This window comes from Physeter macrocephalus, chromosome 20 (genome assembly GCF_002837175.3).
Source record: "Physeter macrocephalus isolate SW-GA chromosome 20, ASM283717v5, whole genome shotgun sequence".
Classification (NCBI taxonomy): Eukaryota; Metazoa; Chordata; class Mammalia; order Artiodactyla; family Physeteridae; genus Physeter; species Physeter macrocephalus.
Window position 1 is genome coordinate 114,291,597 of NC_041233.1, and position 17,995 is coordinate 114,309,591.

The window sequence follows — 17,995 nt, forward strand, 5'->3', positions numbered from 1 at the left end:
GGAGCCTGTGCTCCGCAACGGGACAGGCCACGACAGTGAGAGGCCCGCGTACCGCAAAAAAAAAAAAAAAAAAAAAAAAAAAAAAAGACTTCAAAACGGGTCCACATCCAAAATAATCTTTAAAAAACATGCAAAACCTCAAGCAAAACAGTAACTTGCCGAAGTAGCAAGCGTGAAACTTTAAAAAACCCAACAGAACGGCTTCTTTGGGAGTTAAGGAACTGAGGAGAAGGACGAGACAGACACGGGTGCAGTCCCGGGTCCCCCTCCGCCCCTGCCGCCCTCCCCGTGTAAGTACTCATTCTTCACCGAGCAGCCGCGGCGCGGGGCGTTCCTGCCTGCGAGTCGATTCCAGGCCCTCGGCCCCCCGCCCCCACGCCCGGCTCCCCGGCTCACATCCGCTCTCTTCTCGGACCGCCCGTCCACGCTAACCGTGGTCGCTCTGCTTCTCTTAGCAGCAGCTGGTTTGGGAATATGACTCACTTCGGCCCAATGAGATGCGAAGGGAAGTCTTGCTGGGAGGTTTCTGGAAAAAAGCCTCCTCTCACTTGAGACAGCCCTGGGAAGAAAAGCCCTCCTGGTCCTCCGAGCTTTGTTATGGCTGGACGCGCCCCGGGGAAGGGACCGCGCAGCCCGAGGACCGGGCCAAAGAGCGGACCCCGGGGAGGAGGCAGGAGGGGGCCCTCCGATCTCACGGCTTTTTTCCACTGACGTCAGAGGGATGTTGCGACAAGGGACCCAGCGCTGCGTCTGTGATGTTGCTAGGCTACGCCAGGACGCACACATACCGGAGACGCAGGGCTTCACACGTTTGTCCACAGAGCTGGAGCTCACTTTAAACGTGGGTGGTTTTCCCAAGCAGGCTTTTCATGTCTTCTCTGGAGAAGCGGCGCTGTCCTCTCCAATCACAAGATATTTATTACTTCTTTCCTTAGGTCTCTTCAGCTCTCTCGACTCGGGTTCAAAGTTATTGCTTTCCAAATAATACTTAAGAATATGAATTATTGGATATTAGCAGTTAAAAAAAAGAAATAAAAACAGTATTATTCAGTTGGAAAGGAGTTAAGTGGAAGAATGACAGATGAAACCACAGCTCAAAATCAATGAGGCATTATTATAGACTGTTAGAAAATAAAATAGGAGGCATTTCAAATAGATTTTGTCATGCTTTTGTGGCTTTTGGATATGAGTTCAGATTTAGTTCATCTATCAATGGTAAGTCAGTGTAACGTACAATGGCTGTGAAACGGGGCAGCCTGGTCTGGGGCGGTCCTTTCTCTGGCCTTCATCATCAGTGACTTTAGTTTCAACAACTGTTCTTTTTGAATTTGTGCGATCTTATTTTTCTGCCGAAATGTCTTCTGCTTTTTACTTCTGAATAAATTCACGAGTTAAAATCTAATTCTGTTCATTTTAAAAAAAGGCTCTGAAATCTTTCTCAGCATTGTTCAGATTGCAGCTTTTTTCTTTGTTTCTGGTATTTTTTACCATGTCCCTCCAGCTCCTCGGGTGAAGTTTGAACACAAAGGTGGGACAAAGGATGGGAAACTAGGAATCAAAAACTGCGGAGGAGGCTTCGGCTGTGGTGGGAGCCCAAAGGACCAGGGCCAGAGGGGAGGGGGTGTGTCCTTTCTTTCTTTCTTTCTCTCTCTCTCTCTCTTTCTTTCTTTCTTTCTTTCTTATTTTTATATCGGAACATAGTTGATTAACAGTGTTGTGTTAGTTTCAGGTGTACAGCAAAGTGTGTCTTTGTCTCAAGGTAAAAGGTCTAGCCTGGACATCCCATGAAGTTGCATATTTCCCCCAACTCTACCCCTCTTGTTTCCTAAGTGCCAGACTTGGTGAGTTCAGGGTATATTGGGAGTATACGGTGAAGGAACTTCTGCCCTTTACCGGACCTGAGCAATTAGAGCAAGTGTCTTTCAAAGGCCGTACGGCAGGGGCTGAGCCCGGAAGCTGGTCCTTGTCTGCCTGCTGGTGACGGGCAGGGGATGAGAGCCAGGCTCAGGCCAGCCATCTGCCCCTGCCCTCCTGGATGCTCTGTGTGTCCCTTTTCCCTCCATGCGCCCCATGGGCTCAGATTCGCACGTCATTCGGCAGGTTGGCATTTGTTCGGGTAGGTGGTCCCAGGTTGAGCCTGTGTGAGCCCCTTGGAGCTGCCCTCTCCCAGCCCCCTTCACGTTCATGCACTTCCTTCCCTTCTAGAATACTAAGATGACCTGGGTTCCCGCTTCCCTTCCTTGCTCTGGCGCCGTTTCTCCAGGAAGCTGGCTCCCTTGAGTGGAAAATGGATTGCATAAAAACAAGACGGGGCGCTCTCGGTGTCTTGGTCTGCTCAGGCTGCTGTAACGGAATTCCACAGACTGGATGGTTTATAAACAGCACTTCTGGAGGCTGAAGTCCAAGACCAAGGCCCAGCAGGTCTGGCGTCTGGTGAGGGCCGTCTTCTTGGTTCATATCTGGCTCTCTTCTCCCTGGGTCCTCATACAACAGCAAGGACGAGGGAGCTCTCAGGGGTCCCTTTAATAAGAGCATTGATCCCACTCATGAGGGCTTCACCCTCAGAAACTGATCACCTCCCAAAGGCCCCACCTCCTAACACCATCGCCTTGGGGTTAGGATTCCAACATAGGAACTTGGGGGGACACAGACATTCTGTCCATAACAGTGTGCTCCTTGATATTAGGGCTTCATTGCCTCTAGTGCCCCATACGTTCAGGGCCAGAAGATGGGTAGATGCGTAGACCCCTGGGAGTTTCAGTGTTAGATGTTAAGTTTGTTAGATAAAGCATCTTAATAAGTGAGGTGGTATATGTGAATTTTTTTAACAAATTGGGTATGATGCATAACTCAGATATACATTTTCTCTATGCTTGTTTTTTATACTATAAACATTCATCTTTATCCAACATATGAGTATTCAAAACTGATACTGTTGCTTTACTGATCAGTTTTATTATTGCATTGTTCGAGAACATTTAGAGAGGTATTACATTTTTTAGAAAAAAAAACCCCTGAATATTAAGAGTCTCTATAATTCTCTGGAAAAAAAGATATAAGGAAGGGACAATTAAGTTACAAATAGATTCACATAAGAACGTTAAAGATTTCTGCCCCAACTTCCTGCAGTGAACCCAGCTTCAGACTTTATCATCAGATTAAAAAGGGGGGGAGGGATATCAACAATATGAAGGACACATCTAGTGAGGTGCTTATTTTAAAAAGCTGGGATCTCTTGTATCCATGGATTGAGTCTTTCTGAAGACACTTAAATGATGTAGCTGCCAGGGATCTAGATAATAGAATATCCTCAGGATGTGATTTGAAGACATTTTCTAGAATTTGTTTTGTTGTATTTGATTTGCTCAGTTTTACTTTTCTCTATAGTCAAAATTCATGCAAACATGTTACTCTGGCAGCACCCCTGTATCTAGATGGGCTTATATTAGTAGTGAACGAAATCAATAATTTCGGCAAATGTGTGGGTTATCTCTTCACTTCTTCTTTTAGGAGAAGCATTTCCACTGTTTACTTATGAAATGGTACCTAAAACCAAAACATTTCAAAGGATGTTTCATTTTTTTTTTTTTTTTTGTGGTATGCGGGCCTCCCTCTGTTGCGGCCTCTCCCGTTGCGGAGCACAGGCTCCGGACGCGCAGGCTCAGCGGCCATGGCTCACGGGCCCAGCCGCTCCGCGGCATGTGGGATCTTCCCAGACCGGGGCGCGAACCCGATTCCCCTGCATCGGCAGGCGGACGCGCAACCACTGCGCCACCAGGGAAGCCAAGGATGTTTCATTTTTAAAGTTTCTTTTTTATCACTAATAAAACAAGTACGTTTGTTTAATTTGACCTCCCTTTGATCTTATTAAAACAGAATCAACTAGGCTATTTCCCAGATATTCATCTTCAACACCCCCCCCTCCACTCACCACTTTAGAACTTCCAGAAAATGCTTTTGCTAAAATTAAGTACAGCATTTCATATTTGTGAGTTGTTCCTCACCTGTTAGTGGATTATTTCACATGATTACCTCTCAGTGTTTGCCTTGATTACCTTTTGTTTCTGCATAGCTGTATTTGGACAAGTGTTTTCCTTTTAAGGGACAGGGTGCTATGTTTTCTTTTTTCACGAACAAACAACAATGTTAAAAACATAAAAGGGTTGTTCTTCTTCTCTGTAATGGACATTCTATAATAGGAACCCTGAAATGCTTAGCCGTGCTTAACCGTGAGTAGATGTGAGCAGAATAAGAGTGGGAAGGTTACATTTTATATTAATATACTGCAAAAGATAAGATAAAGTCCACTTTTCTTGAGGTCGTCCATATAATACAGTTTCACTGTATTTTTTTCATTGGTGAGATCTTCATGCTTATAACTAAAATGTTAAGATACATGCTTTATGCTTCTGTCTCTTCTCATGTCTGATGAATGCAACTAAACCCATGGATAACCCATGAATACAAGTAAACTTCCTGGACATCCAAGCCATGTCCCACTAGTGGCAGTGCTGGAAGACATCAGAGGTTGTACCTTGAATTGTCTGGTTGTTTTGTTAACTTACCATCATAAGCTATAGCAGATGATGAAAGAGTTCTTATGTCATCTCAAAAATAAGGAGAAAATCAGTGGTACCTCCCACAAGACATATAAACTTAGGTGTATCATTTCCACCGTCCTATTAAGAATCAGGAAAAGTCTTCCCTCTGTGAACTCATACCATTTCCAAGTGATTTGTCTTATTCTGAATGTTGGTCTCCTAAGTGACATCTTGGTGCATCCATACAAACTACTCTCAGATTCCCAAAGGAGCCACTTTCTGTCACATCCATTTCTTTGCGTACTTATCTTCCGTCTAGGCCATCCTGTCCTACGCTACCTGCCAAACGCCTTCTCCTCCTCCAAGTCTTAGCTTGGTCACATTTTCCTTCAAGATTTCCTGACCACTTTCCCCCTTCAGGCAGTTTTCTTCCCTTTGTACTCTCAACTATACGTATATCTGATGATACCTGTAATTTGACTGGATTATAATTTATATCAAAAAGCTTGTCACCCTCTTAAGGGTGGGAATCATGTTCTTTGTATCTCTGGTGTCTGGTTTTGTGCTTGATAGATTATTCTGGCTTATTTAGTATTTATTGACTAAATTAATATTTGGTATCTGACTATATTCTTTCTTAAGGATAGGATCATTCTGTTTCCATTAATTATTCAAGGATTTCCTCATGTTTTCATGGGTTTATATTCAAAACTGACCAAAGAGAACAAACTTGACATTTGAAATTAAAACACTTCAGTAGAAGATCTAATGAGACAAATGCATCCTGGGTATTCACAGCCTTTCTCAGAACTCTGTTCCCAGGCAGTTAAAACGAAAGGGTAGCAGTTGTGAGAGACAAAATGCACCGGAAATTAGGGAGCTGTTTGTATTCAGACCGCTGTAACATGGAGCCATTCTTTAATGGGGAACACTCAAGGGAAGGAGAGGGCTGGGGTCTCACAGAGCCGGGTAAACAAGGACGTCACTAGGGGTCTTTGGGAGCAAAGACAAGAATGAAGATGGTCTTATCTGAGTCAGTGGAGGAAGAGAGGTGGTGCAGGTCGTGGAGAGAAGAGTGGTCCTTTGGGGTTAGCCTCTTCAAATACGAGGGTGGTGTGTTTCTAGCCAGCACTATTTCCCAGGAGCTCAGGGCTCGGGTTCCACGTTCTCAGTCCCAGAGCAAAGGATGTGGTTCCTCAGCAGAGAACTTGGAAGTGATCGTAAACCTTCTGAGTGAGGCAAAGCTGAGTCTCTTAGTCTCCAGGGGATTCTTGCTGGTGTTGGTTCCATCTGTTGATGGCGAATGTTGGTTGCTTTAGGGTCCTGGATATCAGACATTGTAAAAGAGGGATTCCTAAAGTGAAAAGGAGCAAAACAAATTGACGTAGAAGGTTGTATTATAGTGAAGACTCGGGAGCCGAGCCCTGAGGGGCCTGGTCTAGGGGGTCTCAGGGTTGCTGGAGGAGCATCTGTTGGTTTTGCAGGACAGCTTGTCAAGCGTCCTGAGGGTCTCGAGCGAGGCTGCCCGCAGGCATGGTTACCTCTCGCGCAGAGGCATGTGCCAGACCGTCCTGTGGCCTGTCCAGAGAGGACCCTGCCCACCTGCGGTCATGTTGTTGGGCTGCAGTGCCCAGGGCTCCTTCAGATCCTGAGGAGAAGCGCCAGCTGCAAGGTAAGTGGAGTCCAGATTGGGGGGCGTCTGGGCAGACTGGTGCCAGCTCCTGCTGGTGCCGAGCCATTAGTTTGGGGGCCTGTAGCCAGATAGTGACGGAAACCCGAAGAACTGGCAATTTGGTAAGAATAGGCAATTTGGGCAGGGTAACAGGATCTGGGCCAACATGCAGATCGGGGTGGAAACTGGCTTTTCCCTAGAGGAAAAGGAAGTCAAGTAAATCTCTACCAGACAAAACAGAGTTTTCACATGCATCAGGTCCCTGCAGGTACACAGAGGTGCAGAATAACTCAGCGAACATGGCTAGAATGTGAAGTCCTGGAATGGTGTGCTGTAAACAGTGCAGTTTCCCATAGAAACAAAATTGTTTTCCATAGTCCCTCCCCCAATAATCAAAGAAAGACTATTTATGATCACAGAATAAGGCTGGTCTCATTAGCTGTGTTTACATAGGTGCAGCAAGAATGGTAATTTACCATCTAGGCCTTAGGTTTGATTTGCAGGATGTTTTCATAAGGAATCTTAGATTGTAACATTTAAAAGCCTCTTGGGGCAAGGAAGCCAAGCCAAGGGCTTGTTGTCAGATTTCACCTGCAGTGCCTATAAATTTGGGTGAATTCCTTTCTTCTGAGGTCCCCACTGTATCCTATAGTTGTTGGGCCTGCTGCAAAGTTACTCCCTTACTCTGAGATCCCTGTAAGCCAGGGACCAGGCTCATCATAAATAAGCTACAAGGATATATTGTACAGCACAGGGAATATAGCCAATATTTTATAATAACTTTAAATGGAGTATAATCTATAAAAATTTTGAATCACTATTTTGTAACCTGAAACTAATACTGTAGATCAACTATACCCCAATTTAAAAAAAAAAGAAAATAAGGAAATCAAAAATTTTTTAAAGAATACTTTTTTTAGCTCTTTAAAATACTGAGAGTTCAATTTCCTTAACATTTGAGAATTTTAGGAATATTCAGTTTATAGACAATTTATTTCTAAGTCAAGAGCTTCTTTAAGAGATTTTATAATCTCAATTGGTAACAACATCTCAGGATGCTTTTCTCAGGATGAGGGAGAATGGCCTTTCTGAATTACAGGCGCACGCATGCACACACACACACACACACACACAGAGCTTGTAATTTCAATTTTAAAATTTCACTCATAGCTCAATATTTCTCTCATGGCATAAACACAGAAATACAAAATTCAGTCCAGATATCTACTTCCTTGTGGCATGAAATTCTTAATAGTTTTGAGCTGAAAGTAGAAAAATAAACAGAAAAAACTAAGAAGGCAGATTCTCTGTCATCTATCAGGCAACAAAGACAAGATCTCTATGAACCATCAACCAGTTTATGGTGATCAGACCATGAAACCAAAAGAAGCTGGCACCAGAGTGAACACTCAGAAAGAATAAAAATCAAATTCTTACCACGGTATCAATGGACAAGAATCTGGACTTCAGGACAGGATCTGGACTTAACACTGGGACCCTGGGTCACCACTCAGGAAAGGTGCACAAGGACACCTTCAGCCCTGGTTACCTGGGTGGGGAGACAGGGCCAGTCCTTTCCAAGTCACAGCACCAGAGCCATGAAAATGGGAATGCACAAGACAATGAAGATCATTCCTTTCAGACTGATGTAATAGGGAGCATGTTCACTAATGAAGAACATTGCAAAGAAAAGGCAGGGGGCCTGGGGCTCTGCAGAGACAGGTAAACCAGGGGGTCATCAGCAAGTCTCATGGGAATCATGGGGAGGATGGAAGGGGGCTTTTCTGAGTCACTGAGGAAGAGTGCTGGTGGGTCCTGTCTCGGAGTAAGGAGAGAGCAGTGTGGTCCTTTCAATTATGCTTTTCTAAGAACATAACAGGGTGGGAAGAGCTCTTTATTAGTGTTCTAGGTTCTGGGGTACAGGGATCAGATAAAGTTCAAGTATGTTATGGAGAATCAACTTTGAATAGACTGGGAATGCATCTTATAGGACAGGTAGATCCAGGTCTCAGTCTTAAAGGACTATTTAAATTTTCAACACTGAATATGGTTGGTTCTAATAAATGTTAGCTGGTCTTTCTTGGTCTTTTCCAATAATTTTAAATAAGATATACTTTTATTAGATTTGTATGCTATGAATATCACCTTACATACAGATTTCATGGCCAGGGTGGAGGAGGGTCAGGTTATCATCAACAGAGAATAAAGTGGCCGAACTTTCTCCCCATTTTTATTACCTTCATTGAAATGTGACATGTAGCAAAGGTTACATAGATAAAGGACTAACTTAAGAAGTGGCTTGGGACTTCCCTGGTGGCACAGTGGTTAAGAATCCGCCTTCCAGTGCAGGGGACATGGGTCCAGGAAGATCCCACATGCCGTGGAGCAACTAAGCCCGTGCGCCACAACTACTGAGCCTGCGCTCTAGAGCCCACGAGCCACAACTACTGAAGCCCACGTGCCACAACTACCGAAGCCTGCACGCCTAGAGCCTGTGCTCCACAACAAGAGAAGCCACCTCAATGAGAAGCCCACACACTGCAACAAAGACCCAATGCAGCCAAAAATAAATAAATAAATTTATTTTAAAAAAAAGAAATGGCTTGTATTCTCATGAAATTACATACTGTGAAGGTTATAATTTGCAAAACAGCTAGGATTAATATCTGCTCTCAACAGAATTATTGATCACGTAGCACCCTAGGAGTAATTCATTGTCTCGTTTCTTAGATGAGACATGTGAGGTAAGGAAAGGCCAAGTGTCCTGTCAAATATGAAATCGCTAACAAGTGAGCTGCAAAAAGTTGTCCTGAATTACAGTCTTATTCTGGGTCTACTAGCATCTGATTGTATTTCTTTTTTTTTGTTTTGTTTTGTTTTTTTGCGGTACGCGGGCCTCTCACTGTTGTGGCCTCTCCCGTTGCGGAGCGCAGGCTCTGGACGCGCAGGCTCAGCGGCCATGGCTCACGGGCCCAGCCACTGCGGCATGTGGGATCTTCCCGGATCGGGGCACGAACCCGTGTCCCCTGCATCGGCAGGCGGATTCTCAACCACTGCGCCACCAGGGAAGCCCAGCACGAACCCGCGTCCCCTGCATCGGCAGGCGGACTCTCAACCACTGTGCCACCAGGGAAGCCCTGATTGTATTTCTTATGCTTCATATATTCTTTTTGTATAATTGACTGTTATAAGGTATTTTCCAGTAGTGATAGCATTCTAAGAGGAGGAAAAATACCTTGATTTTTGTGTATAGAAATTCTATTCCACTCAACAGAGCATGCTGAATGCTTGCTACGCTTCAAGTACTATAAGGGGTAATGTGATACTTGACCCTTTGAGTTGTTTTTGTAATAGTTGTCATATGCCTTGCCAGTTAACAAAATATTCACCTGAATAATAGTTTAAACTTTTTTTGTATAAAAATTTTCAAACAGAAAGAAAGTGAAAGATTGTATACTTGTCATCAAACCAAACTTGGGTCCACTCACCCACCGTGTAGCAAAGCCAATTTACTGACACCAGGCTGTGGTGAGGGAAAGTCCAGCATCTGTTGTAGGGCCCAGCAAAGAGAACATGCTCGGAAGACCCGAGCTCCCTGATGGCTTTCAGAGAAGGGCTCTTAAAGGCAGCATCTGGGGGGAGGGCTGCAGGATGCATGACTTTCTTTTGATTGGTTGGTGGTGAGGTAACAGGGTGGTAGTTCAGGAGTCTTAATCGCCAGCCTTCTGGTTCCAGCCGGTCTGGGGTCTGTGTGCTTGTGCTCAGCATGTGGTCACCATCCTCCACCTGGGAGGAGGTGGGAGGGGTCTTAGTTCTTGCAGAACAACTCCAAGATACGTGTCAGATTATTGTGTGTATCCCTCGAGGAGGAACTAGGACCCAGTTTTATTGTTTCTTGACTGATTTTCCTTTGCTTCTGCATTCCTTCACTTCTGTAATTAATAACTGCCGGAGTCTGCTCTTTGGAGCTCAGGGAAGGCCTAGGAGAGTAAAGCCTTCTTCTACAAACAGGAAACAGGGGACACACAGAGGGTATTTTGTATGCAGGAGGGCCCTGCAGGGTCCTGCTCAGTTTCCATTGTTTCCACTGATAGAGAATAATTTAGCTATTAATGAAACGAAACAAACAAAAAACTAGTAGGGAGGACAATTAACATAGAAAAACAGAGAGTCGGCAATGTTCTGTTGCCACTGAATTCACCTCTGGAGCCAGTGAAAGGTGTGCCTGGATGTAAGCTGCCCATGGAGTGTCTTTCACTGGTGATGACCTTTACCGACTTCTTCAGGTAAATCTGCTGGCCGTCTCAGTGGGAGACCTTCAAGACTGTTAGAAGATAAGTTTTTCTAAAGGCACGTCGTAACTCTCTTAATAACAGAAAGTGAATGCATTACTTAACTCATTAATTAGTGATGGAACCAGAAAGCTGTTTCGTCCTGTTCAGAGGAGAATCCACAGAGCAGACACATTGATGGACCACAGGAGTTCTGAAATGGCCTGTTAACACATCCAGAGCTGGCTTTTTTCCCCAAAAGTCAGTTAAACTTCCTTGGGACAGACTTTGCATTTCTATAGATAAGAATTATTTGCATTACTTTCAGTTTTCTACAATAAACGGAGTTGTAAAGTAGCTCAAAAACAACGAAAGGCATAAACCCCACAGAATCAGGTAACCCTGAAGGGTAAGTGTGACAAACAGTGCACAGTTTTCCACTGAAGACACCCAACAATGTTTTGTTCCATGTAAAAGTATTTCTCAATTTTTTCCTCCAGACTTGATTCTACAACCAACTCTCTTTCTTTTTCTTTTTTTCTTTCTTTCTTTTTTTTTTCTGACCGTGCCACGAGGCTTGTGGGATTCCAGTTCCCCAACCAGGGATCAAACCCGGGCCCTTGGCAGTGAGTGTGTGGAGTCCCAACTGCTAGACTGCCAGGGAATTCCCACCTCTTTCTTATACTGACTTTATCATATATCTGTCCATTTCTCCATCAACCATCTTATTTTATTGTTCATTTCTAAGTAACTTGCTGATATCAGTACATGTCATTTTGTAAGGAGCTTCCTTGATTAATCAAGAGAATTATACTGGATATACTTTCCAATTTCTAATTTATAAGATCAGATAAGGGGCTTCCCTGGTGGCGCAGTGGTTAAGAATCCGCCTGCCAATGCAGGGGACATGGGCTTGAGCCCTGGTCCGGGAAGCTCCCACATGCCGCGGAGCAACTAAGTCCGTGCGCCACAACTACTGAGCCTGCGCTCTAGGGCCCGCGAGCCACAACTACTGAGCCCATGTGTCACAACTACTGAAGCCCGCGCGCCTAGAACCCGTGCTCCACAACAAGAGAAGCCACTGCGATGAGAAGCTGACGCACCGCAACGAAGAGTAGCCCCCGCTCGTCACAACTAGAGAAAGCCCGCGTGCTCTGCGGCACCGAAGACCCAACGCAGCCAAAAATAAATAAATAAAATAAATAAATTTTTAAAAATAAGATCAGATAAGCAGATACATTTACTCTTGTAAAGGGCCTTGTACTCAGAGTGAGATGTGATGCCATTGGAGTGAAATGATCTAATTTAGGTCTAAATAGTACGACTCTGGCTTCTATGTTGATTATTGAAATTGGAGGCTCAGGATTTTAGCAAGGAGATGATTTAAGGGGCTTTGACAGTAACATCACTTCATCTGTGTGAGGCATGGGATGTTAGGGGTGGAGGTGATGAGAAGGGGTCAGACTTTGGATACATTTGGAAGGTTGAGTTGATAGGATGTGTCAATGGATTGTACATGAAATTAGTAAACAGAAACCCCATCTCGCCCTGCAATGATAGCAGAGCCCAACAGGAAGAAGAGGGACTCCTTTTCTTTCCTGGCAGGGACTCAGCCAGGGACGCGCCATGGACTCTGTTGAGATAGCCCTCCCAATTCCGCTTTCCCTCTAATAAAAGCCATTCTCCTTTGTTTACCCCGAGGGGACTTGCACATGACCCGCCGTGGTTGCCCACGTGGAATTGCAATTTTCTGCTGATTCTGAATAAACCCCTCTTTGCTGGAGAAATATCTGGCAGCCTTCTTGTTTCAGGTCACAGTTGGATGTGTGGGGCATGAGAAAAAATTAGAGAGTCAAAAATGATGAAAATGCTTTTGACCTGAGCAAGAACAGAATTGCCATTAACAAATGAAGCTGTGGAAGAAATAGGTTTGGGAGAGGAGATCAGCAGTTTAGTTGTTTTCTTTTATCATGATAAAATATATGTAACGGAAAATTTTGCCATTTTAACCATTTTCAAGTGTTCAGTTTTGTGGCAGTGTTCAATGTTGTACAACTATCACCGCTATTTCCAAAACATTTTCCTCAATCCAAACTAAAACTCTGTACTCATTAAGCAATAACCCCTGGTTCCCACCCCACCCCCAGACCCTGGTAGCTTCTGATCTACTTCCTGTCTCCATGAACTTACTTATTCTAGATATTTTATAAGTAGAATTACACAATACTTGTCCTTTTGTATCTGGCTTTTTTCTCTTAAGCGTAATGTTTTCAAGCGTCATCCATGTTGTATATATCAGAACTTCATTCGTTTTTATGGCTGAATCATATTTCATTGTATGTATATGCCAAATTTAGTTTATCCATTTACCTATTGATGGACACTTGGGTTGTTTTCACCTTTTAGCTCCTGTGAGTAATGCTCTTGTGAAAATTCACATACAAGTATATGAGTCCTTGTTTTCAATTCTTTTTGATGTATTCCAGGAGTAAATTTGCTGGTCGTATCATAATTCTATGTTTAACTTTTTGAGGAACCACCAAATGTTTTCTACAGTGGCTGCGTCATTTTATATTCCAGCCTGCAGCATATGAGGCTTCCAACTTCACACCATCATCAACACTTGTTGTTTTGGGAGGTTTTCTTTTTTGGTTGTTGTTTTTGTTGTTGGAACCATCCTGGTAGCTAGAAAGTGGTATCTCATTAGGTTTAGGTTTGGATTTCCCTAATGACTAGTGGTTTTCATGTGCTATGGGCCATTTGCTTATCTTCTTCGGAGAAATGTCTATTCAAGTTAATTTTTGTATGTAGTGTAAGGCAAAGATCCAGTTTTATTCTTTTGTATGTGGATATCCAGTTCTCTCAGCATCATTTGTCAAAGAGACTATTCTTTATCCATTAATAGTCTTGGCAACCTTGTAAAAAAATCAGTTGACCATGGATGTGAGGGTTTATTTCCGGAGTTTCAATTCTATTTTCATATCTATCCTTATGACAGTACCATACACTTTGAATACTGTAGTTTTGTAGTAAGTTTTGTTTTGTTTTGTTTTTGTAGATTGATTTATTTTTATTTATTTTGGGCTGTGTTGGGTCTTTGTTGCTGCGTGCAGGCTCTCTCTATTTGCCGTGAGCGGGGGCTGCTCTTCGTTGTGGTATGTGGGCTTCTTATTGCAGTGGCTCCTCTTGTTGCGGAGCACGGGCTCTAGGCGTGTGGGCTCAGTAGTTGTGGCTCGTGGGCTCTAGAGCACAGGCTCAGTGGTTGTGGTGCACAGGCTTAGTTGCTCTGCAGCATGTGGGATCTTTCCCAACCAGGGCTGGAACTCGCGTCCCCTGCACTGGCAGGAGGATTCTTAAGCACTGTGCCTGTAAGTAAGTCCCTGTAAGTAAGTTTTGAAATTAGAAAGTGTGAGACCTCCATCTTTGTGGTTCCCTTTCAAGATTGTTTTGACTACTTGGGTTTCCTTGGAATTCCATGTGAATTTTAGGATGGATTTTTCCATTTCTACAAAAATTGCCATTGGAATTTTTATAGAGATTACATTGAATCTGCTTTGGCAAGTATTGTCATCTGAATAATATTAAGTCTTCCAATTCATGAACACAGGCTGTCTTTCCATTTATTTAGGTCATCTTTAATTTCTTCAGCAATTTAAAAAAAAAATTTCAGTGTACAAGGCTTGCACCTTCTTTATTAAACTATTCCTAAGTATTTTATTCTTTTTGATGCTATACAAATGGAATTGGTTTCTTAGTTTCCTTTTCAGATTTTTCCTGACTAATTATAGAAATACAACTAAGTTTTGTGCATTTTTTTTGTTTCCTGCAACTTTGCTAAATTCATTTGTTAGTTCTAACAGTTTTTCTGGATTCTTTAGAGTTTTCTGCCTGTAAGATCTTCTCATCTGTGACCAGAGGTAGTTTTATTTCTTCCTTTCCCATTTGGATGTCTTTTCTTTCTTTTTCTTGCTTAATTGCGTGACTAGAGCAGTGGCTTGGGTTTGGACATGTCACATTTGAGATCCTTATTGGCCCTCCTGACAGAGGAGTCAGATAGACAGTGGAGTCTTTGAGTCAGGGCACCAGGGAGTAGGTCTGAGCTAGAGATGTGGAACTGGGACTGCTCGGCGTGTTGCTGCTGTATAAAGCCCAGGGGCTGTGTGAGAGGCCGCGTGGGGAGTGAGTGTAGGTAAAGAAGAGAAGCAGCCTGAGGTGCAGTCTCGGAGACGAAGCCTAGTGATGCCCAAGTCAGGAGGACTTCCTTTTCCCATTCCCCTTATCCCTTCGTCCTAGAGATGAGTATTTCCCACTGATGCAACCTTACAGGCGTCCTTGGATGGTTCCCCAGAAGAAAGTGTAAGTGCCTTGGAATGGCCTCCTTCTGGGGTTTTCTTGGATGTGCCCACACCACTGAGCCTGTGTAGTCATCATTCCAGGGTGACACTGAAGCCAGACTCTTACTCAGCAATGAGAGACTCCTCCGTGAAGGCTCTGTCTCCAGACTCAACCCAGGGAGCTGTGCTCCTGTTCCTCGTACCCGAAACAGAGGAGAGCTGACACAGGATGATCCAGAGGGTTATCTAAAGGATAGGGCAGCGTCATCCATTGTCGGGTAGCTCATCTGCCACTTGTGAGAGGGCTTCCTTTGAGTATCTTTTTCATTCGTCGTATCTCTTCCTCCACGCTCCCTCAATACACCCATGGGGCTCACAGGCCCTTCAGTCCCATCACGTGTCCCCAGGTCCTCTGGGTGTCTTTGGTTCCTCCTCATGCATGCACAGGACCATTCAGGGCACCGATGCGTGTGCCATGGTGGGTTCGTGGTTATACCAAGCAGCTGGATGCATTTGAAGTACATCATATGAGCTGAAAGAGTATATGAATAATGTGTGTTCACATTTGTTTGTTAAATAAACAGAACATTTTGCTTAATATATACCAAATTATTGATATTAAATGATTGCCATTTCTGGCTGGTGGAACTATGGGGGAATTTCTATATCTAATTACATATTTTTAAAGCATTTAGTTCTTTGCCATCAGCATGCATTTCTTATATAAGTAAGAAGTACTTTTAAACTTTTATTTTTAAAAATTTACGTTTCCCGTTGATAGGAGATGCCAACACATAAGTAAGTAATCCCATTATCTGTGCTTTGGTGTGGAAGGAGCTAAAGAATCGCTTGACTCAGGTACACACATTACTGTGTGCCATGTCCAGGACAAGAAAATGGTGTTCTAGAAGCCTCAGGAAAATGGTTTCTAAGCCTGCAAGAAAAATGCCTTTCTTACCGTCTCCTTCCTTGGAAGTTTATTCACAGTTTGGCACTTTGGGAGGTCTGCTAGCCAACTGGTAGAACGAACTTCAGGAGGGAAACTTTTTTTCTCTTCCACCTCATGTCCTGGATTATTTTGGGTTGGTTTGGGGATAGTGTCTGAGTTTCTATCTCTTGGGCTATTTTTTTTTCCAGGAATATAACGTTTTTTTCCTTTGATATATGCTTAAATGTTTACTTTTAAGTGATGTAACTTTTCAGAAAACATATTAAAGTTTATTTCTGTGGGAAAAATATTTTTTATATTTTTGACTGTTTTTTGTTCCTTCTCTTTTGACATCTCTAGCCAACAAGAACATTAGTCATGACAAGCATGCCATCTGAGTAAGTACTCATTGTTTTGATAACTTTCCACTCAGTATAAAATTTTAGCATTTTCGTTCATATACTGTGCTGCTGTGCTCTTGGACAGCTTATACCTCTGTGCTGTATTGCTGTTACTCTATATAATTAGTATTGGACTTAGAAGATCACTGGAAATAAAGAGTTAAAAGACTGTGAACAGTTTAGCACTGAAGACCTCTTGAGTGGTTTGGACAGCATTTAGAGGCGTTATAGTATTTGCTGTTCCTCTTGTTGTCTCGTACCTATTGGCTCTGCATGTCCACCATCCCCACCCCATGAAGGCCCCGTAAGTGGAGCCTCACTGGTGGAAGCATTTCCCTTAAAGGTCTTAAAGAAACGCTTTGGTGGTAAGCTTTCTACCGCTGCGTTAAAGCAGCTGTGTGCACATCTTGTGGGAGAGTTCATAGCTTCCTGGCTTGCTCTTATCACCATCCTTAAACTTTTAGCACAATATAGCCCATCCAACAAAAATACAGTGCCATATTCTTTGCAACAGATTTTTGAATTCTTGTTCAAAGGGGAAAACTGTGTTTTTTATATCTATCAAGAGGTTTTAGGGCTTTAAGACATTTATCAAAACATTGGGGCATCTCAGTGAAAAACAGGCTGCAAAAAGAGTGCATGCTTCCAACACTTTCTGTAGTGGGATCCCTTTCCACCTGTGGCATGAAGTTAAAAGGACTGGTTGTTCAAACCACATTATCTAGTGAAAAAGGAGCACACTCACAATTTCTGTTAATGTCTTGTGAAATATATTGGTCATCCTAAATAGTCTAATACAGAAATGAATATTGAATACAGGCCTAGCATTTTTAAAAGTCTATCTTTTTGCCCCAAATTAAAAAAAAAAAAAAAACCACTGATAACTAGTTATTTTCCCAGTTGAAGGTTTGAAAATCAAACTCTTCTTTTAGGCCATATTCTCTTTTTTATTCTTTCTTGCCCCACATATACTTCTTGTCTGAAGATAAGAACAAGACCTAGACACGTTCTGAGGCCATATTCATTAGCCATGACTTGAAAAGATCCTTGTTATTGATTAGCACATCTACAAATAGCCAGTAGCTCCCAGACTTGGAATGAGAAAATCATAGATATGCAGCAACGAACGAGGTTTCTGAAGAGCATCTGGGTTAGAGGTTTTCACTTCTTTTTGTTTTTGTTTTCTTTGCCTTTTGTCCCCCCAATTTAATATTTTCCACAACCCCAATAAGCGCAGATCCTCTGGTTGAAGTGGTGATGGGACCCAGCCTTGACCCATCCATCTTCTGTACCCTGGGGATCCCTGAGAACTTCTCACCAGGGTAGAGGTCAAACCTTTCATTTCACAAGTGGAGAAACGGGTCCTTGTGATTGGCAAACCCAAGTTCATTGGTGATAAAAATAAGAAATGCCGTAAAGTGGATGGGGGATTGTCAGAGACGGTCTCTGCACCAGCATGGACAAAACTGCCTCCTTCCCTTTGGAGTATAATTTTTGGAGAAGAGAGAAGTTTATTTCTTAACCCACTGTGCACGTCATGGTGTGGCTCAGAAAGCCTATACATATCGTTTGTGTTTCATCGGGGATTTCCAAGACTTGCCTGGAGGCTGAGGGAGAGGAAAAGTGGAGAGTTGTTTGGGAAGGAAGTTAGAGAGGAAGAATATTTAAAGAGAAAAAAAGGGTTCTTAAGGCATTAGTGGAATGACAGACCAGAAGATAAACACGGATGAGCTTTGTGAAATTTGCCCTGAGATTTGATCTGATGACTTAATAAAAAGGACCCCTTTTCCCCCCCTCTTAGTAGAAAAGCGATGTGTTTGGCTCTCGGCAAATGTTATATTTTCAAAA

General features: G+C 43.2%; 1 protein-coding gene and 1 long non-coding RNA gene across 3 annotated transcripts in view; one reads left to right on the plus strand and one right to left on the minus strand.

Moving 5' to 3' along the window:
• Positions 1–850, minus strand: part of LOC114484505 (uncharacterized) — an 11,204-nt gene extending 10,354 nt beyond the window's left edge. The window contains exon 1 of the long non-coding RNA XR_003677493.2: positions 484–850. This is a non-coding gene — a long non-coding RNA (uncharacterized lncRNA). The remainder of the gene's footprint in view (positions 1–483) is intronic.
• Positions 1–17,995, plus strand: part of MCPH1 (microcephalin 1) — a 236,587-nt gene that overhangs the window by 58,365 nt on the left and 160,227 nt on the right. Inside the window, exon 10 of one of the 2 annotated variants that reach the window (XM_055080957.1) lies at positions 16,107–16,144. The exons of the other annotated variant lie outside the window; for it this stretch is intronic. Coding sequence (XP_054936932.1) covers positions 16,107–16,144 — 38 coding nt within the window. The remainder of the gene's footprint in view (positions 1–16,106; positions 16,145–17,995) is intronic. 2 annotated transcript variants of the gene reach the window in all.